A 27,640-nucleotide genomic window follows, 5' to 3' on the forward strand; every position below is an offset into this window, starting at 1 on the left:
GATAACGCAGGGGCTAAGATGAGGACTGTGGCTGAGGACTGCATTGCCCAGAGCCAAGCCAATCCTGCAGTAAATATTAGACATGCCAACCATAGCATCCAGCTCTTTCCATTTAGAAAAACAGAAGGAAGAAAAGAATCCCACATTCTCAGAGAGAATCATTCCCATTGATGAGCTTGACACCGTTGCAATGGTACTGCTGTAATGGTAACCTTCCTGATGATTAATTGAAGCTCCCACCTTTTGTTCAAATGCTGTTGTCCTTTGGTGCCTTGTTTTATTTTGTTATATAGCATCAAAGGGTAAAGAAGACTCAGGACTGTAGAACGTCTTACATACAGGAACATCTACGCTCCTGGGTTCCCACAGTGAACGGGGACATCATATCAGGGATGACCTTTCCGAGGGATAAAACTCATTATCACGTGGTATGTAATAGCTATAAAAGATCAACACTTGGAAGCCAAAGCAAAATCTCACATATGATAAATTAATTAGAATAGAAGTTACACAAATCCTAGACCTTCTCTGTGACCCTCGTCTTATAATTACCTCTCCTTTTAAAGCAGGCTGGAATCTTTTATGTATGAAGATGCTCCTGTTGACCCTACGTGCATTCAGAGTCAAGGAGACATTTTTCACATACTGAAAATAAGAATTGATTGAGTGCTTGCGAGTGGCCTAGTGAAGTCTCATTAAACCACTGTTTATTCTAATTCTATATAAATGGCAGCACATTAGCCATTAATTATGAGCCTGAAACCAGTTCAAAAATAAATGTTTCAATGTCTGAAGATTCCTATCCCACTCTAATAAACACATGGCAATATCCACTTAGAGAAAGCAGACCCTGAAATGTAGTAGTTTTCTTCTCTTCCCTCCTCTTCATTCTAGTTCTCGAGGCCTGTCAACACAATTGCAAGAAAACAAGCAGAAAATGTAGTCTACTGAATGTCCTGGTAGCTGTGAGGGCCGTACACCATCCACAATTATAATTTCATTATGAATCGTGTGCAGGCCCCACAGTGAAAAATACACCTTATTCTCTCTTTAAGTATTCCTACCACAAAGGAAACAAGACAAGACACAACACAGTGACAATCCTGAAATTGTCTCAGTGTCATTTCCATATCACGGTGGCTCATACATCTGCATCCGCTGACATGGTACAAATAACTGTATATCCCGAAATAAATGGATAGGGAGAAAATGAGTCTCCGCAGCGTCCATCGGGCGCCAGTCACCGCGGTCGTATACCAACCTGACTGCAGCACAGGCGACAGGCAGATTTGAATTCAGACAGCTCCCATTAGTGGCAGCAGATGCTGGGGAGGCTGGGGGCAGGTGCTGCTGTTGGACTAGCAAACATCACAGAACACCAGCAGATTACCAAGCTCTGTTACCAAATCCCCATTCTTAACTTTTTATTCCTAAAGTGGATGTGTGTATTGTGGCAACATTCTCAGATGGTAGCCAGTGGAAGAACGGATATTAGAAACCAGTCCCCAGGCCCAAAGTTCCCCCTATTTGATAAATGTCAAAATATGGATAGTTCCATGATTCATGCTTTCCTGGCTCTAAGCCCATCAATGTGCACCGTCTTTACTATGTACGGTACCACTGCAAAACCATTAACGTTATCCTTTTCACACACACGCAGCAAACTTCAGGCCTGGAAAAGAAGTTGTTTCTGTAGAAGATGTGTAGATAAGTCAATGGTACTTAGAATAAAAATTCAACGGAAAGTTTGCTGGGTAACAAAGACTAAGTTCAATCTAAGACACCGGTGGCCTCTCCCTGTATTGTTCTGATCCCTATAGACTCATTATGCTAACACAGTGCTAGCTTGGAGAATGTGTTCCCACTGCATTGCTCCTGACCCTCCATGAGCCACTCACTCATGGAATTGATGCTGCTTTTGTAACCACTGGAGATGAGCAGATTCCTCCCTGTCCCTCTCTGTTCCCACCTGTGTCTGGAGAAGAACCTGATGTTAAAGGTGACTACTCCGTGACATATGTCTTCAAAGCAACCTGTAGACCCCTCCGGGACACCTGAGCCAGGCCCAGGAGGTCTCAGCACTCTGCAAGACCACCAAGGAGCTGCTATTTGGGGAGAGAATAGGCACTAGCCCTGAAGGGTTCTTCTGAGCTGATAAGATTATAATGTGAATAGATCCTCCATGGGAACCCCTAGGGGCTGCGTAATAATGCCATTGGCATTTTGTATTTAACAAAATACCTTTCTGGAAAAAAAATGTATTACTTGCTTCGTGGGTGGGGAATTGATTCTGAACCCAATCAGGATTAGTCACTGGCCCATGACTATCTCATTTTTAATAAATAATAATTTTCTCAGCTCAGTGTTTGACAACAGGAGAAGCAAGAAGCGAATCTTAAAATCACCCGAGCTCCGTTCAATCCTCTTGGGTATTTCTTCTCCTTCTCCATCTGGACAGAAACCAACTGGGGCAGGCATGGTGCAGGGGATACCTGACATAGTCATGTGGTCCCAAGGGAAGAGGAGACAAGAGGTGATTAGGAACGTGAACTTAGCAGTCACGTGCTGTGCATCTTGGTGCTCATCCCATCTAGCTTCTGGTCAGCTGACCAGTTCTGGTCTCTGTTTTCTTTGTTGCCTGAGAAGTTTCCTCCCGTAGGGACCGGAATGTTGCTCAGCCAATGGAATGCTTGCCAGCATGAATATCGGTAGTACCTCCACCCCCATCTTCACACATGGCCATGGTGCCGCCTGCCTATAATTCCAGTACCCCAGACTGGGCAGAGGCAGTAATGTGAAAAGTTCAAGGTCATCCTTGGCTCCACAGTGACTCTGCAGCTGGCCAGGCTATATGAGATGCCATCTCAAAACAGACAAATAGAAGAAAAATGTCCTTATCCAGTTGACTCTACAGAAACAATACTCTGACGACATTGAATGATTTGAGCAACAGTCTGCTCTAGAGCAGGGTCTGCAAGCTGATCCACAAACCGGATTCTGTTGGCCACTTGGCGTGTCCCGCATGCAAGCTAAGAATGGGCTTATGTCTTTAAATGGTTACATTTCAAGTACTTCTTGAAATGGGACTACAAAATTGCCACGATTTCCCCCCATTACTCCACAAAACCTAACACATGGTCTATCTGGCCCTTTAAGAAAATGTTTTGGATCCCTTTCTGACGTAACGGAAGCTCTATGTGTCATTTAAACCTTTCTGATAGTCACATTAAAAGATATGAAAAGAAACAAGGATGTTAATTGTAATATACATTCTGGAGCCCAGTGTCTCCAAAGTGCTATGTGGTTTCAACATACCATCAACATAAAAGTTAGAAACGGGGCGGGCCCTGAGGTTAAGAGCATTTGCTGCTCTTGCAGAGGGCTGTGGTTTAGTTCCTAGCACCCATGTAGGGTAGCTTACAAATATCTATAGGTCCAGCTCCAGGCTACCTCCCACCCTCTTTTGGCCTCTTCAGGGATCAACATACACATGGCATACATACTCACAGACATACATATGCATGTAAATAAATTTTAAAAAGGTAGGGATGGGATGAAGCATCTCGCGATATTTCCATACTAACTCTTTGTAATCTAGGGTGCATTCTGTGCCCACCAGCATCATCAGGTCGGAGCGCTCACATCTTCAGGGTTCCACACACGTGTGGCTGCAGGCCACTGTCCTGGTTGGCAGCAGCTTTGTAGAATGTTGAGCGATTCTTGGCTCCTTTGAATAGTCACAAAGAACGAGCTCTCCATAAATTCCCCTTTCATCTTTTCAGGGTCACGCCACGCCTGGACTGACACTCACCATTCACACCAAATTTAGATGTAGGGATTTCATTCAAAGCCCCGGATAAGGTCGCCACCCTCCCATTTAGCTTGATGTGCTTCTTAGGAACATGACCCCTGCACTGTTAGCAGTGACTGCAGAGATGCAGAGGGCTTCCCTGCTGGTCTTAACCCTCGCTGTCATTTCTGCCGCCATATATTAAGTCTGCACGTGGCAATTGATGTGTACAGCCCTAGCTTCCTACCTGGCTAAATCCGTCTCTGTCCATCAGCGAGACTCTCTTCCTCACTCTTCAGACAGAAGTTTCTGCAGGCTCAAGGCCTCTGATCACATCCAGGAGGGGATTGGAACTCACTCGATTATGCTAAGCACGCCACACACTGAGGGCTTTTAATTCTTGCTTAGGGTTTCATTAGCCCCATCAGTCTCTGACAATAATAACATGAATATATGTCTTGGTCTCCCTAGGAAGTCTTCCTTACATGCACCCCGGGAGATCTCAGCTCTGGGTCCTTAAGACTCCTCGTGGAGGAAAACATCATTTGCTGCAGTAGCCTGAAGCCTCAACTTTCCCATAATTAGCTCCCAGCATGTGTCATGTGTCAGTACAATGTTTGAAAGGCTGCTGTCCTTTGTGACTAGAGCGAGGTATGGGCTTTGCCTGTGAAAAACACCTCTCCTCAGGAATCTGCGGCCTGGATGACTGAGAGTGAGTGAGTCGCCTCACGGGATAGCGTCTGAGGACCTCTCAAGTCCTCTGTCTCTGGACTCTAGCCCCAGAACTTCTGAGTCCAGTGATCAACATCTCCAACAACACCTGTAAGAGTTACTTTCTCCGTTGTTGAGATAAAATGCCTAACCAAGCAACCTGAGGAAGGAAGGGTTTATTTTGGCTCACGGGCTGAGGGTTCAGTCCATCATGGTGGCAGGAAAGTGTGGTCGTGTTGCAGTCAGAGTCAGGGACCATGGGTGTCCGTACTCAGAGAGCTCTCTCCTGGTGATGCAGCTCTGACCCTCACCCTCTAGAGCGCCTTCCCTCACCTTAATCAACTTAATGAAGAAAATCCCTCACAGGCATGCAAACAGATTTGTCTCCAAGATGATTCTGGATCCTGTCAAATTGACAGTCAACACCATCACAACGTCCCAAGGACTACGGAAGATAAACTCTCAGGGCCCAGACTTTTGGAACCATTGATCTAAAATTCAGCTGGACAATGCTTTCCTGGGATTCCCACCGAATCTATCTTTAAGTGTAGATGGACTTGCCTGTGTGCACACCTTCCCAGAGAAGCTATTCAGTCAGGGTTTCTCCAGCTTAAATCTTGTATCTGGTTTTCAAAACTACAATTGCTTCTTCTTTAGTCTTCACTAGCTTCTATTTAAGTCCGATTATGATGTTGTGCAACTATATCGAGAGAGGAAGTTTTCTATCAGCACAAATAGAAAGTCAATATCCCTTGCTATAAATAGGAGGCAAGCATTAAAATAAGGCACAACCATGAATTGAAAAGAAACGCGTCTGAGGATACCACCTAAAATTATCTCGCAAACCAGAGCCTTAAATGTAGCCACTTGGAGAAATATTAATGAGAAAGAAGGCCAAGCCGAAAGAGATCTTTGTTTTCGAAAGACTACAAATAAATACATTAGGGGTACTAGGCGTCATATCATCGGGGATAGTCTGCCATCTCGGAATGCAGACAACACCCATCATTATAAGACAGCTCGTGCCTGTCCCTGCATTCTGTGGCATCCCTGGCTTGACTTAGGAGGGTCCTCCCTCCTCATCCTTCTTCATGACAGGATGAGCAGAATTCAGCTCAGCCAATAACTACACTCTCGTTTGCATTTTCATAACTAGCCCTTTGGTTTCCCAGGTGTGACTTTCATTTTTAGAGCAGGGTTATTCAGTGAACGGATCTGCAGTCCCTTTAAAGGGGGCATTTATCACCCTTGAAGAATTGTATTGAAGAATCTTCATTGTCTTTCTCTGAACACCGGCTCAGGTTCACCATCAAGATTAAGAGGCGGAGCCTAGAGGAGCTTTGCTGAAGCATCTTACGATAAATCAGATTAAAGTCTAAAAACAGATGAGGGATTGGGTGGGGGTCAAGCAGATCAACTAAAGCACCCCTGAGTTTCTCGTAAGCAGTATGAGCACTATGGGTGAACCCAGAGGGTTCAGGGATGCAGGCAGTGAGTTAGGGCACCTGGGCTGTTAGTCAGGAGAGCTGGGTGACTTTGAGCGGGAAGCAGGAGCCTCTAAATCCCCTTCGCACCTTGCGTGTAAAACAGCAGTGGTGAGCACGGGGCCGGGGTGTTTGCAGAGATGTCCTATAAAGGTAATATGGACAAACCCACACAGCACACTTCTCCTGGCAAAGAAGTAAAAGGTGCAGATCTATCATTGCACCAGGAGTCGGTAAGACCACACCCAGGTCCCATGATTCCCTGGGAGGACTCAGTTGAGTTCGTGTCTAAGATTCATTGCCGTGACATTTGTCTGTAACAAAACTAGCCCAGCATAACATCCAGAAGGAACCAGCAGCAAGTTCCCAGGGTCCTCTCTAGGAGACTCATATGGGATAGGTGTGCTTCTCCCAGGACGTGCAAACTGTACCAGGAAACTCGCTAGAGACTCGGGGTTCCAGGTTTTCAATGGAGACTCGATATGTAGACATCTTTCCCAGATGTGTGGTCAGCAGAGCCCATGTTGCCGATGCTTTAGGTATAGTGAAGTAATCCTGATGGCTACTGTGGAGGTAACCCTTTCAGAATCCCAGTGACCAGATGGCAGAACAGGCCCAAGCTCACAGACAGGCAGGCCTTTTGGGTGGTTGGCTCCTGTCAGTTAGACTAGGTCCTTTCTGCTCAGATTGGTCTGGGGCCACATCGACCCTTTACCTGACACTGAGCATCTTCTCATCTTGGAAGTGCCCCACCCTAGTCCCGTCACTCCACATTGTCCCTGCAGCAAAGCCTCTGCCTATAACCCATGGCTGTGACCTCCTCCTCCTCACCAATACAGCTCTCAAGCCATGCCCAATACCTGTCCTCCAACTCTGATTTTCTCACACAGACTCAACGTTCTCTAAATTATCCTTTAAAGAAAGAATGTTCATTTTCATCATTTGTATGTATATGTACATGTTTGCGTATACACATGTGTGTGTATGTGTGTGTGCCCATGGAAACCAGAAAAGGGCCTTATATCCTTCTTGTTTGCTAGTCAATTTTCTTTAGATGTTGAAAAACATTTTCAGATGATACTGAACCTACAGAAAATTCAGCAAAAAGTACGAAAGTGCTAAGTGGCTTTTCTGACTTCATCCTTCCACGTCTTTCCACAGTTGCCTTTCCTTTGCATGAGGCTAGCTCAGAAATGGCTCTTTCATGGAGACGAAGAGACACTTGTCGTCTGGTTGGCCACAGGGGGATTACAGAGGGTTTTGTTTTCAGCGTTTGGCCTAGGTTCACCTACTGGTTTTCTGGTTCTATGCTTGCCATCACCAGCAAGGGGGTGGCTAGGTTGGCAGTCTGTATGGAGGCCCTGTGACCTCTGGATACCAATGGTCTAACCATACAGTAAATGTTTATTAAGAGACGATATAGTTGACATTGCTGGTTCTGCAGGACTTGCAACCCCTGTCCCAGCAACCGGATTTGACCATCTTAGTGTGGAAGTGAATGCAGGCAGTAGGCAAATTGGCAGTCACTGTCGGCTCCATTAAAGCTGTATCAATTTAAAGAGACAGTGGGCTAGATGTGGTCTGTGCGCTGTGATTTCCCAGTCCATGATTCTGCTACTGGGGCTTTAGAACCAGGGTTCAGAAGACAGGAAGACGGGAAGGTTTTCCAGGATGCTGCCTCTCACTGGGGTAGAGTAGGGGTTTGGTTCCTCTTTCCATGTGATTCTGTTGGGTCTGAAACATGCCCCTCCTTCGGGCTTTCAGACTCAGGTGCAGTGACTGTGCCCAGTGTTGCAGCGCTGCCTCCCCATACTCTGGCCCTACTCTTTGGTCATGACCTTGACCACACTGTAATTGTGACTATTTCCTATATCCAACGACCCTCTGCAGCTCCGTTTGTGAACATTTGAATATTCTGCTGGGGACTGGGGCGGCAACAATAACAGGATTCCTGAGGCGCGGCAGTCAAGATGCTAAAACATGGAGAGCCCAGACTCTCCAGATCACGGACCACCCCAGGACTCGACTCTGCCCTTCCTCTTCCCCTGTTCCTTCCCAATGCTGTCATTCCAGTCTGAGACCCTTAGACATAGTGATGGCCTTGCTGGTCACTCACTAGATAAAGTGGCTGTCATGGTGTGTTCCTCCCTGAGAGACCATACTTGACCTTGAGAAAAGTCTGTCAAACTGACTTTTGGCTTCCTAGGGAGACTCTAGTGGGATGGCCCTCCTTGTTAATGTATTTTTTCACTATGTAATTTTTGAAGATGAGCCCTTCTCCTCCAGTTTTTACTATGAGGAAGATATGCTATTTTCCCCTGTGAAGAATCAGACTTCCTTTGAAAGCAGTAGGATTAGCTGAAGCTTTGAAATATTGTGTGAATCTGGTTCGGGTTAGAAATATCCAAAGGACTGACTCATGAAATTTCAGGTAATTGAACTTCTGGAGGGAAGCAGACATGATAATAATAATTTCCAAAAGTTCTTTGTAAACTATTTCAGCTCAGACCTTTTTAATTCTGTCAGTTCAGAATCTGCTGCAAGTTTGCTTGTTGGGGACATGACTGGATGGCAGGCAAAGCACCTTACAGTTTGGATAGCAGGAGGGTGGGTGACTTAGGGGCTTCTATTCATATATCCCTTGTTTGTTTGGTTTGAGTGAGCTGTGGGCTTAAGAGGATGGAGAGGAAGATGACATTGGCATGAACTAAGGACTGTACTTATCTCTATAATATACCTGTGACCTTGAACATGGGTTAAACTGGAAGGGCTTGAGCCTGTGAAAAAGTAACTAGTATCTGAGCAGACAGACCTGAGATTCCCAGGAGCTAGAAGAAAAGTCAGTATGGACACAGGGGGCTTGGTTAGAGGGTGGGTGTGGTCTTGCTGTAGCTTGAGAAGTTTCTCAGCATCCCATTGAAAGTAAGGGTTCAACCATGGCTAGTATTCCTCAGGTGCTGTCCACCCTACTTTTGAGGCAGTGCCTCTCACTGGCCTAGAGCTCACCAAGTAGGCTAAAGCTATTTGGCCAGTGAGCTCCAGGGATCTGCCTGTCTCTACCTCCCCAGTGTGGGAGTTTTTAAGTGTGTGCTAACACATCTGGTGTGTGTGTGTGTGTGTGTGTGTGTGTGTGTGTGTGGTGTTTGGGATATAGAATTCAAGTCTTCCTGATTGCAAGGCAAGTGCTTTAATGATGGAGCCATCTTCCCAATCCTCAGGGAGCACTCATCCCAGGAGTATGAAGAGGTAACAATGAAAATTCAGATACCCACAGAAGCCAGGAAGGGATTGTAAGTGGATGGAGAGACTTGGGCATAAGAATAGTCTGTGCAGAGGCACAGATGCACACCTCAATCCACTTGTATGTAGAACTTAGGTAAACTGGGGTCATGCACAAAGCAAATGGCTCGTTGTTGGGGTTACATGGACTGTGGTCACTTGATGATGGCTCTGTCCATCTTGACTCACAGAGGGGCGACTGCCCTCTTTAATTCTAACCTCGGTGCTGTCTAAATTTCAATCACTTAAGGCGAACTCCTGGTATTTAAATATTATCAGGTGGCTGACAAAATAAAGACCATCCAGCAGATAATGTGACCCTGAGGGACCTGGGGTCACTTTTCTGTAGCCTCTCTCTTGGTGCGAGCAGGACCTTGGAGCAAAGTCTATGGATGGTATTGGACTGGGAGAGGCCAGAATGGCCGTCTCTGCTGTGTTCAGAACATCAGTAAGGCACTGTAGACAAACTTTCAAGGTCAAATTGATTATCCTCCAGCTTAGCACAGCAGCAGCTCCCTAATTATGTCAGAAGGCAGGATTATCTCTGATCATTTGAGCTAGGACTCTGGGTAATACATCAAAAGCAATATTTAAATAACATGTGGTCACGAATCAAGAATTCATGGCATTTCTCTGACTGTAAAGCCAGATTGTGGTATCTCATTTTCTCCATTAGTAGATGGGTTTTCCAGGTTGTTTTAAACTCATATTAGTGTAATCCACTATTCTATTACAGGATCTTACTGTGAGGTAGCAGGCAGCCTTGTGGCTCCTTCTTAAAGACACTCCAAAAATTGCCTAGACCGTTTAGTTTTAATAAGTACCTACATATCTCGTTCTGCTGGAGAGGCTTGTTTAGAGCCAACTCTACACACCTCCCCCGAAACCAGTCCTCAGAGGTGTCACATCTGTAGCTTGAAATCAGCCACAAAGACAGTATTTACACCATGGAAATGGGCAGGCACACAGGCAGAGGCATTTCTTTCTCGGAGAGTTGATTTAAACAAGTACCATGATTCCCCTGGGCAACTCTCTCTGCTAGAGACCTCCTCTGCTCCTCTCTTGAGATATGAGTCTAATTTACACTTTCTTTAAATATTGTGTTGAGATCTTAGTTCCTTTTCTCAAAATATAAAACAATATAAAATTATAAAAATATAAAAAAGTTGATAGTTATTACTATAAAGAGCCAGCGTGTGTATAGTCTTTCCTAGTAGATATCTCTTGTTTAAAACAGAAAAGCCCATGAGCAAAATAAGTCATATTGGTGTGGTCTAAGACAGGGCCATCTCCCCCACTCCCATTCCCTTATATTCCCTTCCTCCACACCCTGATAGCTCCCCACAACACTAAAAGCAAATATGTAAGTGCCAGCCATTCCTATTACTACTGCTGATCGTTAGAGCTGTGAACCGTGTCTTGCTGATTTATATTTATATTAGCATTGGTACAGAGCAGGAACCCAATGAATGTTATATCAACGAATGAATCCATCAGAATATGAAGAATCAGAATCTAAAGAACAGTTCTCGACTTGCCTTCTGATCTAGATTAATTTTTTTTAATGTAGCAAGATTCAGTTAGATTGAAAAGAGAAATGTAGCTTTTTTTCCCTCCATCCCTGGGAACTTGTGGCATGCTAGAACTAAATAGATTTCTTGCCCTCAGTGCCATTTTTGCCTGGTTTTGTTCTTTCTTTTCTGGAACTTCCCCAAGTGAGAACCTTTTGCATGGAAAATAAAGCAACAATATAACAAGATAGACATTTAGTTCAATAGAGGAACTTTCCTTGTGTGAAAAAGAAATCACCAAAAGGACTTTACCTCCGAAAGATAATTAATAAAAACCTGCCCATGTGTTGACAGATCTGACATCTTGTCTAATGTCTGGCAGAGAAGAAAGCACGGTGCATCGCACAGCTAGAATAAAATGGTCCGCTTTACAGCAAGGCCAAGGAGGAACGATAATTATTTTTAGGCTAGAAAAGGTCAGAGTCTGATTGTTAAATTGACACAACATTGGGTCTGGATATGTGTCTTTCCCAAACATCACAGTCTTCTGTAGATTTCCCTGCTCTCAACAGTAAATATTGCTGGGAATGAAAGGGATCACAGAAGGACATTGTCTTAATTGTCCTGCTGTGGTGATAAACTAGCCAACAGCTCAACTGCAGGGAGGGGGTTATTGTGCCTCAAGGGTCCTCGTGGGGGAGCGGTCCCTGAAGCAGCTAGTCATATAGCATCCACAGTCACAGAGCAGAGAGGAGAGGGAAAGAGGGGGGAGGAGAGAGGGAGTATGAGAGAGGGGGAAAGAGAAGGAATGGGATAGAGAGATAGATAGATAGATAGATAGATAGATAGATAGATAGATAGATAGATAGAGATACTCGTATGCTTGCACTCAAGGATTACCCAAAGGTCCCTCTCTTGGTGACTATAGCTATTGTCCTACTGCTGACACTCATCATCATGGACACTGGTCTTATACAGGTCTCTCTGTAGAACTTTGCCATCCCTCGCAGGAGCGCTTCACATATTGTACGCTCACAGCCCCTACACATCTTTGCACCCTAATTCACAGAATGTGTAGATGTTGTCTGAATGACCCAGAAAAGTAATGTTAACCCCGGTAGTCTTTATTGAGGGAGCCGTGCAGCAGCGGGAGGCATAAACTCAGTATTGATAGAGAGAATGAGAAACAGCAATGATTAAGACACTCTCCTAGTGGCTTCCAAGACAGAGGAGGGAGGCCTTGAGCCATGGATATCAGTGGCTGAGTTGGAAAAAAAAAAACAACAGATTTTCCCAAATGCTCACACTGCAGACTTATGACTGGACAACAATGACCCTGTTTCTAAGCCACAGCAGACAGGCACAGGTTTTCTTGAAATGTGCTAAGGTGTGTTCTTGTGGATGGTTATTCCTCTATTGAGTTTTCCATTTTAGCTTGCTTGCTTAATTCTGGAGCCTTAAACAGAAAGAGTTAATTCTTTTTAAACAAAACCTGATTTCCTTGAATTGCTTCCGGCTGGGTTTGAGGTAGACAAGCCTCGTCAATTCCATCCCATTTTGAGACAACCAAACACCTTCAAATAATCTTGCAAACAGCCCCATTGCTTGTTATTCTCGCTGGATAGGTTCCCGTGTAGGATTTACATTGACCAAGCCTCCGGCCCAGAACAGTCTTCTTCATAGTTTGCCACTTGAAAGATTTCAAGTCATTTCTCCAATATGATCTCATCTGCGATGTGGTTCAAGCCTCTTCGCTCACCTAAGAAGTCTGTTGTTCCTTCTCTCATATTTCTGTCGCATGTTGGACCTACTGCAGGAGGACAATCCAAACAATAGCCTTGGTCGCATGGAGCAGATGCAAGAAGCCAACCTCTGTCCTGAACCTTTGCAGCCACGGGCCTCTCGATCGAAACAAATAGATCCATTAGTTGGCTATGCATGTGCGGAAACTGAGGCACAGAAGAGAGGAATGCAGCAGATCTTAGGGTCACACAGCAACTAAGTGGCAAGACTCAGATTAGGGCCTTTATTGTCTTAGCTCACGTGTCTTAACCTTCAACTACTTCCTAACTCCCTACAGTGTGAAACATGAAGAAACAGAAGTTTAGGTCACCCTTGGCTCCATGAGTTTGAGGCCAGTGAGTCTGAGGCTAACAGAGACCCTGTCTCAAGAGAGAGAAAAAATAGTCCAGAGATACCAATGAAGCAGTGAACTCACTCACTGAGGCACAAGAGTAGCCCAGAAAGGGAGGAACCTTGTCTATGCTGGCCAGTACTTGGAGGAGAAGCACTTAGGACAGTTACTGCTGGTGGCGGGGTATTGATTCCTTCCTTCTATGGTCCTCCTGGGGAGAATCCTCTTGGGCCACTTCATCTCCCCACTCTGAGAGAGCTCCCTGTCTCCTGTCTGTGTGTGCACTTCCCATCTTCCCTGCTGCTCCAGTTCCTCTTACACGGTGGCCCTCTGTCTTCACCTCCGCAATCACATTTGTTGATTTGACTCTCCTATTTTCAAAGATCCTTGAGTTTGTTCTGGATCTTTCCACATCTTTTATTAAAACCAACCGCTTCTCAGCCTGGATCCCTCTGTGAGATATGTTACCCAACATATTCTCAGGGTATAAGGGCTGGAATAGTGAACGTTAGAGGTTTTCTCCATTTTTCTATCCTCTGCGTGTTATTTCATTGAAGCTTCTCAGCAACTGAGTACCACAAATATTATGTTGCACCTGCCAAAGACAACAGATGACCCATTTCTTAAAAGCCACAGAAATAGCCTCATGGCCAGGAGGCAGACTTTTTATCAGACTGTCTTTGGACTACCAGCCTGCAAATAATGATCCGGAGACTTATTATTAATTATGACAGCTTGGCTTTAGCTTAGGCTTTTTCCCAAATAGCTCTTATAACTTAATTGACCCCCCCTTTTTTAAAAAAAAAATCTATATTCAGCTTTGTGAGCCTAGATTCTTCTCTCAGTGTCTCTCTCTCTCTCTCTCTCTCTCTCTCTCTCTCTCTCTCTCTCTCTTGCCTGGAAGTCCCGCCTATTCTCTCCTGCGTAGCTATTGGGCGTTCAGCTTTTTGTTACTCCAATCACAGCCATACATCTCCGTGCAGTGTATGAATATTCCACAACACAGAGTTGTGTTAATTCAGACTTGGATCTCATTCTTTTCCAGAGTCATACAGTTCACTCCCTCTCTTATAACTTGAGGAAAGCTGACCAGTTATTTGATCAGGAATGAGGTCCAGGGAGGTGGTTTCAAATCATGCACATAAACAGCTAGGGGACTCACCAAGGGACAAGGAGCACACTCGGGTTTGTCTCCACGGGAGCGACAGCATCATTTCTAAATATCTGTTACCATAACAGCTAGGGATGTAGCAGCTACTTGTATTCCTGCAGCTTTAAAACACCAAGAACGTTTGTAGGGAGTTAGACTCCAGCAGAGTGTCGATAATAGGAGCCTAGGTGTGCAGACACGTGCAGGTGTATGTGTGTGAGAGTGTGCGTGAAAGTCTTGGGGATGGTATCTTCTTAGGCTGGCTGGCTGTGGATAGTGGGCGTTTGTGAATCCTGTCAGGAGTGTGGGCTTTTGATGTTTGGCAGGATAAAGACTTAGTCGAAATACAGTGCTTTATCATTTTTTTTTGTGTGTCCTGCAAGTTAGAAACAGAAAAAGCAGCCTTTCTTCCCCACTAGCCCAAGACCCTCCAAACTGGTTGCAGCAGAGCCACTCTGACTGGGTGAATCCAGGCTGTTTTGTGACCTGGATAAAGGACCTGTCCATCCAGGCTAATAGCAAACACTGAGTTAGTCGCTACCAGGAAAACAGCGCTGGGAAAACAGAAACAGCTTTGTTTGGGAGAATAATATCAGGGAACTGGCTTAAGGGAACATGAGATCTGAGGCTGTCCACAGCCCATGAGATCATTATTTGTGGCAGGGAGTTTCTTTGTAGTTATGCTTCTTTGGACATGCCGTGTAAATCTGTTTTGCTATTTCTCACTGGCCACGGGGACAAGTCAGAAGAACCTGGGGCAGGGAAGCTCTCTCTGCCCAGATTCTGTGCCTGTTCATTGTGTCATCAGCCTGGCCAGCTTGGGGACAGACACCCACAAACCTCAGTGAACTGACCCACAGTGATGTGGCTGCTGCTTGCTAGCCTTCTCTCCTGGATGTCTGCGTTCTGCAAAGGGCCTTAAGTCAGTGTACTTTCTATGGACCATACTGACATCTTGGAGTTCTTCCTCTGTTTTTCGTTGAAGGAGGAAAGGATCATATGGGACATTCCAGTGTCCAGGTTGAAGTGGTGACAGTCCTTCTAGGCTCATTGTGTTAGCCATTGATTTCTGGCCAGAATTATTGCAATGGAACTAATAGCACTAAATGTGTGTACCTTGGTGACATGTGTCCAGAGACTCACATCAGGGGAATCTCCTGGCTCCGCATCAGTCTCTAAAGTCTAAAGCACAGGTAGGAAACTCAGATACATGGATGTCCAGGGGAGAGTGCCAGGGAGGCAGAGGGTGGGAGTTAAGCATAGTGACATGGTGCCATAGGGGCAGCCCTGGGAAGTCCACTCTATGCAACATGATGATTCTTCTTTAGGACACCCTACATTCTGTCTCTGCTAGTCACATCTGCTGACTGGGTCCACCAAGTTCTGCCAATTGACAACTACATTAGTTTCTTGTTTTGCTAGGACAAAATGCCCGCTAAAAGCAGCTTGAGAGAGAGGGGTTTATCTTGGCTCACGGTCCAAGGATACACAGTCCATCATGTTTGGGAAGAAAGGGCAGCAGGAGTGTGAGGCAGCTGGTCACCCTGCATCTGCAGTTAGCAAACAGAGAGAGGGATGCTGATGTTCAGTTTGCTTTTACCTCCTCCCACCCCACTCATCTGCCTGGGACCACAGCCTGTGGAATGGTACCACCTCTGTTTAGGGTGTTCTCCCAATTTCAATTAATCTAGATAATCCCACTTAGACCTGTCCAGAGATTTGTTTCCATGGTGATTCTAAATCCCATCAAGATGACAATTAAGATGAAGCATCACACACCACAACATGGGGGGGGGGAATGAGAATTCCTTTCTCAGGAAGGAAGCTTCAGAGTTGGCTAGGCTCTTGAGACAGCACCTGTCAGGATAAACATAGCCACCCCTTTTGAAAGCGAAATGTTTGTGCTGTGGGAGAAAAGGAGCCCCATAGGAGAGTCAGGAATAAAGAGGATGGCCTGATGACCCACCCACTCTTGGTTCTGGTGCTTGAGTTCAGGGCAGGAACTCTTGGAGGGAGGACAGAGCTCTGAGCTGCTGCCACCTTAAAGGATGCTTGGATCCCTTTACAAAAGTGGCCATCCTTGCTCAGCCAATCATTGCACCATCATTGCAGGACACTGGCAAGCATGTGCATATCCCATTCTGTTCCACTCTGGGATGCATGTTCCTGCTGCTCCCTTTTGCACAGGCCTGAACTATCACCCACTGGGCAGTTTTACAATGGCGACAAGTAGTGTTTTAGTGTCCTGGGAGCAGCAGCAAATTAGATCTGCTCATTTACATATACCATGCAGAGATAACAATGCAGACATGCAAGCCATGGATGTGTGGAATCCCCTCTGCAACAATCTCCTCACTTCGTCTTCGGAATAACCCGCAACAGACCATCCTCTCTCCCATTTTCCATCTGGGAAAACTGAGACACAGGTGACTCACCCAGCACGACTCGAGCGATGGAGCTGGGATTTGTACTGAACCGCATAGCTCAGGCCCTTGGTTATTGTCTTTCTAGGACATGAATCTGCTTCCAGAGCAGACTGATGGTAATTTTCAAATAATGGGCATTCTTTGGTGATTATAAAACTCGATAGTTGCCATGCTCCCAGTGATGCATCTGCACCGATTGTTTATGCGCGCCGAGCACTAATGCATAAATGAGCACACGAACCGTAGCCGAAGATGGTTATTACCATGGTAGTAATGAAAGATCCAAAGCGCTCGCAGGTTCTGCTTGGCAAAGCTCCATAGGGTGTAGGGAACAGTCTGTCCAGGTAGGATCTTTGTACCAGTGACATTGAATCACATCACAGAAAGGCTGAGTCGGATTGGGAGGAAGGCCAAGCGTTAATTCTTACAACATTGAGTGATGGGCCTCCATGATCTGCCCCACCCTTAGTGAGACTGTAGTGGAAGAGCGTGGATGCATGACAAGACCACCTGCAGACACACAGTTGAGTTCCGAGAGTCAGACAGTCCCTGGAACATTCTTTCATCACTGAGCTGCATTCTGCTTTGGGCAGTTTGCATCTGGATTCTTCTACAAATGCAGTTTTGTGATTTCAAGGCGTGCTGCAGCATTACCAAAGAGGCACAAAACGATTTGTGTAAAAAGGGGCATAGCTTGAATTAAGGGGTAAGTGTACATCTTGGGCTGGGGAGGAGTCTCAGCAGATGACACACTTTGTTGCTCAAGAACAGCAGTCACCGTTGAGATCCCAGAACCCACACTGAAACCAGGTGGGTATTCCCAGCATACAGGAGGCCGAGATGAGAGTCCCTGGAGCAGGTGAAACTGGCTAGTCTAGAGTTAGTGAGCTCGGGATCCAAGGGAGAGATTCAGCCTCATCACATGAGGTGGAGAGCAACTGAAGACACTCAACATCAGCCCAGGCCCTCATATGTACAGGCACACACATGTGTCCATACCCACACAGACTCGCATGTATGCATACATAGACACCACTTATACATGGAAAAATAATAGATAAGTGCACATTCCTCTCTGCCTACTCAACCTCTTCTGGTCCCCAGTTTAAAGCAGACCGGTTCCTCTTCAGGGGATAGATTTGCTTGAGGTCCCTACATGAGATTAGACACCCTTCATCCAGCTTTCAAAGAGTCCCAAAGGATGTCAGGCTTTCCTTTCAACTTAGATTTTCATTTTAGTTCGTCGAGGATGTAAATGAGGGCTTGCTAAGGCCTTTCTCCATCTCTGGACCATAGATAGCACTGCGCTAGTTAGCGTCTGTTGAGCCCCTCCCCACTGGGCGGCCTTTTCGGCTTACACTCTGTGCGTCATCTTGTTAAGTTTACACACATCTCACTTCACGTGTTTCCTAGATGAGAAAACAGAGGTCCAGAGCACCTCCAAAGCACACCAAATCCATCAGCAAAAGGCCAACTGAATCTGAACAAGGAAAATGGGACTTGATGACCACATCGCATTGCTTCCTTACAAGTCCCAGACTGGGCTGGTTTGTGCTTGTCAACTTGGTACAATAGAGTGACAATTGCCTTCATCAGGTTGCCCCGTGGGCAGGCATGTGGGATATCTTCTTGATTGAACACAGATGTGAGAGGGCCCAGCCTCTTGTGGGCAGTGCGTCCCAGGTGGTCTCGAGTCCTTTAAGAAAGAAGGCCTGGGTGAGAGGCAGTGCGTCCCAGGTGGTCTCGAGTCCTTTAAGAAAGAAGGCCTGGGTGAGAAACCCATGAGAAGCCCGCTGTGTTTCCTTGTGGTCTCTGCTTCAGTTCCTGCTTTGTGTTCCTGTGTTGGGGGGCCCTACATGAGGGGTTGTAAGCCAAAGAAACCATTTCCTCCCCCAACTTGCTTTGGATTGGTGTCTTATCACAGCAACAGAAAAACAAACTGATCCCCTGGGCCTGCTGTAACAGAGTCAGATGAATCCCGGGATTCAACAACAAACTGAAGGAATAACTGGACACTTTGACCTCATTACTTTGTCTCCTTTGCACGGCAGGTGCCCCTTTATTTTACAAACCACAGGGGCTAGTTTTATGTCCACTTGACACAAGTTACAGTCACTGCAGAGAAAGGAGCCTCAGCTGAGAAAATGCCTACGTAAGATCAGGCTGTAGGCAAACCTGGAGGGCATTTTCTTCATTAGTAATTGATGGGGGATGGTACAGCCCACCGTGGGTGGGGCAACCTCTCCCTGGGCAAGTGGTCCTGGGTTCTATAAGAAAGTAGGTTGAACAAGTCATACCCCTCCATGCCCGCTGCCTCAGCTCCTGCCTCCAGGTTCCTGCCCTGCTTGATTTCCTGCCCCGAATTCCTTCAGTGACGAAGAGCGATTTGGAAATGTAAGTCAAATAAACCCTTACCTCCCCAAGTTGCCTTTAGGCATGATGTTTCTTTGCAGTACTAGAAACCCTAAGCAGGACACACGTTATTTAATTTTTGACTGGTAGATAAACTTACCCCCAAATTCACAAAGATGAAACTGTGCGTTTGAAAGGTCCAACTCTTCCTGGGAGTCAGAAGCTGTAAAAAGTTGGTTTTCCTTTTAGAATTGTAGAAGTACCCTGAACAGACGTTGTCAAGAAATCAGGGCAAGGACCGAGCAGAGAAAACATGGAGACTCGGGAGGAAATCACTGTTTCTTGATATAACCAGAATTTCTCCCTCCCGGATGACTAGCTCAGTGTCCCCAGGGAAATTGTGCCTTCCTCAATATGTCGGGGGGATGACTGGTTGACTGGTCTGGGATTTGAGGGCAGAATTAGCCAATTAGGAGGTTAACGTATAATCACAGGCATAAGGTGTGACCTTTGCCCGTTTCTGTTTAACTGAATTAGCATTAGCGGGTTATAGATTTTCTGCTCGCAACAATGCCGGCCAATTATTCTGAGCTCCGAGTCTGCATTCTGCAAATGCGCCACTTAGAATGTCAGCTTTATGATGTCTCCAGAAGGCAGCAACTAGAGCCTAGTCTCTGGACACAGGGACACTTACAGGCAGAGCCTCACAGACATGAGCTACAGTGGCCTCCCTCCCACTCTGATTTGAGAAAGATGATGTCAGACGGGGTGGTGACTTCTCCACCCTTAGCTCCTCTGAAGTGTCTCAGCCTGGCCACACCATCAACCTCCTGAGATTGATTCTTGCTCCTATTCCTTGGGGTTCAGTGCTTCCTAGAAGGCTGGCATTCAGAGTTGTCCCCCCTCCCTTCTCAGCGGCTAACCTTTTCTGTATTGTTTGGAGTTTGCTTGCGGGGAAGATAATACGCTGTCTTCCGCGCTGATGTGCCCTGGTTAAGAATTCAACATCTGGCTTCCGAGTTCGGTTTCTTTAAAAGCAAGGGCTGAGCCAAAGTTTTGAGTGCAGATCTTTGGAGGGCTGGTCTCATAAGGACGAACAGGGTGAGGAAATCAGCCAAGGAGAGAAGGTGGCTAGTGAAAACTGATTATCAAAACGAACCCCCACCGTCGTGCACGAGGGTGTGATCTCAGGTGAAAACTGGGAGCCAATCACACACCTTCCAGCCATCTGGAAGGACAGGCAGGGCTGGGGATGTTACATTTCTTAGGATCCGATGATGGTGATTTCAGGTCAGATTAGAGAAGCCTTTTATACTTTTTGGAGAGCTAGCTTAGAAAAGGAAAACAAAACAGTCTCTAGAGCAGTGGTCCTCAGCCTTCCTAATGCTGGCGGAAGCCCTTTAATACAGTTCCGCATGTTGTGGTGACCCACCTATTTTGCTGCTGTTTTGAATCATACAGGAAATATCTAATATGCAGGATATCTAATATGCGACCTCCGAAGGGGTCTCTATATTCTATAGCCTAGAGAGAAGGCCTGAGGGTCGGAATTGAACAAGGTTCTTTCCAGGAGACAGATCAGAGGGCATTTAAGCTTAGACTCAGATTCCATCTCCACCCATCCACAAGTCAGCTTAGGTCTTCTGTAAAATATACGTGTCTCTGTGCATCGTGAGGCTGCCAGGGAGACTCCCCAGATTATGTTCAGAGTAAGCTTAACTTGGGACTTTCTTGTGAGAATGGCTCAAACACCTCGGCTTTGCTTTTAAAGTCTAAGAAGCAGGCCTGTGGGAGTGTGTGAGGCAGACGCTCAGGTGTACCCAGGTGAGCCACAGGTCAGGTATTTCTTCTAGGAGATGAGAGTCTCTGCATATAGACCTTAAGTTCATTTTTGTCTAAGTTAGATGTTGCTCCAGAGAGCATCATGTACTTTCCTATCCCAAAGCATGTAAGTAACTTCTGGGGCATTATGAGCAAATGCGTATTAACCACACGTAGGTCATTCACAGAGCCCACCCCAGTCTGACTTGATGAGCCAGTGGGAATAATTGAGGCTACATAGAGGAGTATGTGGCACCCAAGAAGATCCTCGCCCTTCTTAGCAACAGTTAACAAGGACCTATCCTCCTGGAAGAAGAGACTTCATGCCCTGTGTGAGCCACCTCGTGGGTTACTTTATGAGCCCTGTCACTCTGCCTGCTACCCGCTCCATATAGGAGAATGTTGGTGGGCTCAAACTTTAAATGTCCCTTAGGAGTGATCATTTTAGCTGCTTTGGTTTCAAAACAGCAATGGCTGTGCCGTGCTGGGAGGAAAGTGCTTTACAATGGTAATGGTGTAGCCCAGGTTTTGCTTTTGTTTGTTTTGAATGACGGATGAGGAGAAATCCCAAGGACAAAAGCGAGGCCTTGGAAAGAACTGTACGGTTTACATTTCCAGGAAGCCAAGTTTGCGAAAGTGAAAAGAAACCGGTGAAATTAATTATAACAGCCACTTCCATTCTGCACTGTATTTCAAACATTATCATTTTAATGCATAATTACTGTAAAATCATTTTCAAGATGGTGTATAGTCTAGCCGTGGCTTGATAAACACCATGACCAGAAGCGACTTGGGGAGGAAAGGGTTTATCTGTCTTACATATCCAGCTCGTGGTCCATCATCAAGAGAGCCAAGGCAAGAACTCCAGGAGAAGCAGGGGAGGAGCGAAGGAGGAGCGAACACAGCTTACTGGCTTGCCCCTCACAGCTTGCTAAGTCAGGATCACCTGCCTAGGGGTTACACCACCCACAGTGGGCTGGACCATCCCACACCATTATCAATCAAGACAGTGTCTTATAGCTCACTATGGGTGGTGCCACCCCTACCTGGGTGATTCTAGTTGGTGTCAAGTTGACAATATTATACCCAACCATGTCTCCGTTTGGGGTCGGTTACATTGCTGTTGTTCAGTGGCCACCTGTGGCTCATCACCACCATGGCAGACCAGGGTGAAGGCCCAACAGACCCTGGAATATTTCTAGAAGTAACCCCAGAGGGAGAGTTCTGTTTTCTTTTTTCTCCTTTTAGGGCATGACATTGTTCTTTTGCATGTATGAACATGAAGCTGGTTTTTAACTCGGGCGTCACTGAAAACTGACAGTTTTTGTAATGAAATTTCACACACGGCAACCGTAGTGCGATTCTTAGCAGGTGGAAAACTCTTACAACATTATTTCTTTAGCTTCGGCTTAATGGAAGTCACAGCACCTGTTCCTAGTTTTGCATCCTCCAAGAAAAATCTCCTTGCCAAAAGTGAGCTATTTGGCAGCCATGAGAGGTGCCTTACCTCTTCGTTTGGGGAAATGGAAGTAGAACCTCAGCTCAGTTCCAAAAGTTGCAGAGTTGGTTCAAAGGAAGAAAAAGTTAGCAGGGCTACAACCATGCTGGCTGCTGTTGAAACACTGACTGCTTCCTTTCCTCAGGTGTTCCTGGGAACCTCTGCAGACGATTTGGACTGCACTCCCGGATTCCAGCAGAAAGTGCTCCACATCCAGCAGCCTGCCGAATTCATTGAGGACCAGCCTGTTCTAAACTGTAAGCCCCTCCAAGATGCGCAGGGGCCACTCATGTGGACTTCCCAGCCATCTGTAACAATCTCGGGGTGTGGGATTTACTCCTCTTTTCTGGTCACACTTCTTATGCCACTGCTTGGCCCTAGGTGGATGCTTCCAAATGACAGTTTCCAGCTTGTGGGTGAATGCATGCCACGTATCTCTCCTCAATATTTTATCTCTGATGAACTCTTCTGCCCCACACCCAGAAAGGGGGATTTCCAGCCTCCGGGGTGACTCTGGGCTATGTGGGAAGAATGAAATCTATTTTCGCAGGGCAGACCCAAGAGTAAAATCATTGCCTCCTTATAGATTGCCGTGCTACCTGCCGTTTCTCACGTGTAGCATTAGATCCAAATAATGGCGAGGCAGGGTATTGGCAGCTGGGAATTTGTAGACATAGGAATCAAAAACTCTTGTTCTCCAAGCTGATAAGACAGTCTTGAAAAAGATTCAAATCTTTTCTGCTGCTTCTGTGGATTAAACTGAAATTCCCCAAATTCCAATTGATTTCCTGAAAATGTGCGTCTCTCAGATCTGGTTACCATTCCTTACTGCACTTAACACCAGTATTATATCACTTTACCTTTAAGAGAACAAAAGCCCAGAGACAAATGCCTAGCGAGGGCAGGTTTTACCGCAGGAGAAGTTGGTGGTGGACATAACCAATTAACTGCAGACTTCTGAGCGCCATTCTTACAACATTTTTAAAGATTAATTTTATTTTTAATCATGTGGTTGTATTTGTGTGTGCCAGTGTCTGCACATGGGTGCAGTTGCCTGAAAAAGCCAGAAGGAGGAATTGGATCTCCTGGAATGGCATTGCGTAAGGTTGTGGGCTGTCCTACGTGGATACTGGGGACTGAACTCTGGTCCCCTGCAGGAGCAGTAAGTGCTCTTTACTGCTAGCCATCTGTCCAGACCCCCGTTCTTTGATATTTGAGGATAATAGATAATGCAAGCGGTGACCTAGTTTGATCAGATGCTCTAAGGCACCTGTACAGAGAGAGGGTGACTGCGTATGTGTTTGCGCTTAAGGACTTGTGACCTCGGGGCAGCCTTTTGTCCCAGTCCCGTTCCTTCATTTCTTTGGCTCATGGATGGTATGTGTACAGAAAACACTTGGCCAATCAGAATATTCTGGAAGGCTGGTGTCTGTTATAAGGAACACAGCCATGAAAGTTGGGACACTGAACATCAGGGTCTCTATGGCTGGGAACGCCCTGGACCAATGATACGAATGAGATCATCTGAACAATTTCTCATTGCAACTCTGGGGTCAGGCATAATGCAAATCAATATATTTCAAGCAGAACTTGAGTGATGACATCCTGAGTCTCCTCTTCCCTCATTTCTGTGTCTTGTCTGTCTGTCTGCCCACCTCTGTCTCATGATTTCCTTTTTGTTTTGTTTTTTGTTTGTTTGTTGCAAGTGATTGCCCCTAATGGCATCGATGGTAAAATGTTGGGAAATGCAAGGCCACTGTCTATATGGGGATTAATAGAGCTGGCATGCTAAGCAGGCCCTTAGATGTGATTGCTTCTGTAATCTTCATGACATCAAACAGCTTTCAATTCACCACCAAGAAGCTGGGAACAATCATAGTTTTGGGGGTCTTTTTAATTTAAACTGCACCATACTGTACATTCCAATATCAGAGGTGTGTGTGTGTGTGCGCACATGCATGTGGTCTCAATCCCCTAAGTAATTAACTTGGTGATGGCCGTTGCTCCTGCGTAAACTGCTAAATGCTAAATGAAAGCAGGCTTATTATCTATGACAACACACTCAGGGAGATTCAGTGACACGGGAATCAATCACAGCTTAAAACGTTGTATTTGTGTGTGAGGTGTTGGGTCAGCAAAATCTGATTAGCCCCTCTAGCGAAACTGCTTCTCCATGACTGTTACTAACACAAAATACAAAGAGCGGTGCCGGTCAGGTGCTTGGCCGTTCCTCTCAAGGTGAGGAGGAACGGAGCCAGTTCTGAGTACAGCCTGTGGATGAGGTTAACCGGGTCTAGCTGGGAAGGAAAGGTTATGGAGCCTCGAAAATGCTGGATAAAATTGTTTCAAACAACCCGAGTCCTCAAGAGGAGAAATGCCAGATCTATTCCACTCAAAATGAGGAAGTCAGCCTTAAATATAAAATGGATGTTTCCAGTATTTTTTTTAGCTGCTTCCACCCCATCATCTCAACTCTCTCCTTTTACTCCTTACCAATTTTAAAGATTTGTGTGTGTGAGTGTGTATGTGTGTGAGTGTGCAGCTATGCTCACCCTAGTGCAGGTAACTACTAAGTCTAGAAAGTATCAGATTCTCTAAAGTGGGGGTTCTCAACCTTCCTAATGCTATAATCCTCATGTTGCGGTGACCCCCAACCATAAAATTATTTTCGTTGCTACTTCATTACTGCAATTTTGCTACTGTTATGAATTGTAATGTGTGTGTGTGTATGTGTGCGTGTGTGTGTGTGTGTTCCAATGGTCTTAGGTGACCCCTATGAAAAGGTTGTTCAGGCCCCCAAGGAAGTCATGACCCACAGGTTAACAACCACTCCGGAGGAAGAGGTACTTGTGAGCCCCCTGACGTGGGTGCTGGGAACCAAACTCAGGTGCTCCGGAGGAGTACAATGTTCTCTCACCCCTGAGCCATCTCTCTGACCCCTTCTATGCCTCTTAAGAGACTCGGCACACACCCTTTTGTCTCGGGAAAAGTAAAGAACCAGCTTTGAGAGGTGTATGTGCTAACATGAACTAACACCTGAATGATAAATGAGGAAAAAATCGTTCAGAGCTGTAAAGTTAAAAAAAAAGACTTGGCTAATTGAATTTACATATCACAGCTAAGTGAATTGATTTGAGATATTTCAGTGATGTGGAAGTAGAGGCTGGTGTGGTGTGGGCGCTGGAGGTTAAAGAAAAGTAGGGGAGGGACACGATCCCGGGCCTGTTCATGATGCGTGCACTTTGTGCGCTTTTTCCTCTGTCATACTTAAGTGTGGCCACAGGACAGCGTGGTGACTCAGGAGGTAACGACACCTGCTGCCAAGCTGAGGACGTGAGAACAGTGCCCAAGATCCACGCAGTAAAAGAAGAAAGCTGACTCGGTCTTCTGTCAGTTGCTCTGTGACTTTCACATGTGCCATTTCATGCGCGCGCACACACACACACACAGAGAACAGATAAAAATGTTCTAAAAATGAAAGCAGTTTGGCCACAAGTCCATATGAGTTTTTCTGTTACAGAGGCAGAGAGGTCCACAGCCTAATCAATTCACCCACTGCACACTGTAGCATTTTACAAAGTGGCTTGACGTGCTGGCCCCTTACCTGGTGGCTAGAGCACCTCTGCTCATACCAGCGGCTGGCATTCAACCACTCCAGAAAGCAGGGAGCTTTCTGGGGGTCCAGGGAGTGTTTATTCTGTCCAGGATTCCTGCTTCCTTTGTTCTGACAGTGCCTAGTGCCTTTTATCCCTTTTCATCTTCTTCTTGCTTCCTGGTGACTTGCCTTTTTCTGCTTTAACCGTTACTAATGGTCACCTCACTCCTTTTATTTCCCTAATATTTTATTCACTGTTCCCTCCAATACATCTTCCCTTCAGTTGTTCTGAAGCCTTTTATTTCCTTCACATCCAAATAACTCTTTATTCTACTCCCCTCGCTGCTAACTAGGCTTGCTTTCTTCTTTAAAGGGCCATTTTTCAACAAGCTGCAGGGATCAAAACACAGCATCCCGCTCTCTCTTCTCATGCACCCAGCAGTCTTCCTTTCTTGGATCTCTCTGAGGACGGTGCAAAGCCCCCCAACTCATCACAACTTAGACAAAACTTTGTTGGCTTCATCTAAGTCTTGAAAGGAGAACTGGGAAGAGGGGTGATTCCCACTGTCAATGAGAAGTACAAGGAATGGGGGAAATACGGCTGCAAGGTAGCACATTGGTGGGGGTACCTAGGCACCTAACCAAAATGGGAGACACCAAGTTACCAAGCTCAACATCCTGCCTCATTTGCTTCAGCTCAGACTGACCTTCTTGTCAACATAGGGTTCTGTGGTCATTGAGTTCCCTAGAGGACACCATGTTCGTCATTCCCCCAGCCTCTGCTGGTAGGTGTGTCCAGCATCCAGTGTCTCCAATGGACACCCAGTTAGTCACCCAGGATTGTATTATTCCTCATATTTTCATCATGCATCACTTAGGCCTCCTAATGTGTGTACGCACAAACCAAACACAAAAATGCACAGAGTGATCACCACAGCAAAGTGTAGTCACACTATAATCTGACTCTCAAGTCTGAGAGAGCGAGCCGAGGTCAGGAAAGAGTGTAGCAAAGTATGATACTCAATATTTTTAACTATCTCGGATTGAAAGTGACTTGTGCCATGCTATTCTGATTCCTCAGTAGGCGTGGCCATGAAGCCAACTTAGCAGCAAGAGAGGCTGGGAGCCTTCACTATGTAGATAACAAGATGCTATTATTCTATTTAAACAAAACAAAACAAAACTCCTGGCAAAATAGACAACAGAGGAGGCAACTTTCTCAGGGGGAAACCAGAGTCCCTGGAGAAGCTTTGGTCCATTTAAGAAGGAAAGCAAGGGTATGCACCTGTTATTCTTAGCAGGAAATGCTTTCTGCTTAGCAGTCTGTCTTCCTTGCCCTTTCCTGAGGGTCGAGACAGATGGACTCCAAGGGTATATTCTGGTAAAGTCACAGATCCTTAGGCTCACACTGGCTATGAATTAGCAATACGTGCAGTCGTATATTTTTTGGCTCACTATGAGTGAATTCTTTGAATCATCCAAAAGTAAATGGGCTCATTTCTGTAAAAAGGTCAGGCATAACACAGCCAGAACTGACCCAGCAATAATATAGAATTTACTTAGACCAGTGGTTGGTTCTCACCCTCCCTAATGCTGTGACCCTTCAATACAGTTCATGTCTGGTGATTTCCAACCATAAAATTATTTTGTTGCTACTTTATAATTGTAATTTGGATACTTTAATGAGTTCTAATATAAATATCTGTTATGCAGAATATCTTATATGCCATTCAAAAGATGTCATGACCCACAAGTTGAGACGCCTTTCTTAAAGCACAGTTGTTTATAGACAGGAGCTGGTGTTAACACAGAGGCACAGCTTTTTGGGGCATAGGCGTCTTTTTTTTTTCATTGTCTCATACCCCCTTAGATCAATCCCTACATCCACA

The 27,640-nt window shown here is 45.7% G+C and overlaps 1 protein-coding gene across 1 annotated transcript in view; it reads left to right on the forward strand.

The window, feature by feature from the left end:
* The window catches only part of Cdh13 (cadherin 13), a 959,427-nt gene that overhangs the window by 186,277 nt on the left and 745,510 nt on the right, over positions 1 to 27,640 (forward strand). The window contains exon 2 of the mRNA XM_075977426.1: positions 22,302 to 22,413. Coding sequence (XP_075833541.1) covers positions 22,302 to 22,413 — 112 coding nt within the window. The remainder of the gene's footprint in view (positions 1 to 22,301; positions 22,414 to 27,640) is intronic.

This window comes from Microtus pennsylvanicus, chromosome 6, assembly GCF_037038515.1.
Source record: "Microtus pennsylvanicus isolate mMicPen1 chromosome 6, mMicPen1.hap1, whole genome shotgun sequence".
Lineage (NCBI taxonomy): Eukaryota > Metazoa > Chordata > Mammalia > Rodentia > Cricetidae > Microtus > Microtus pennsylvanicus.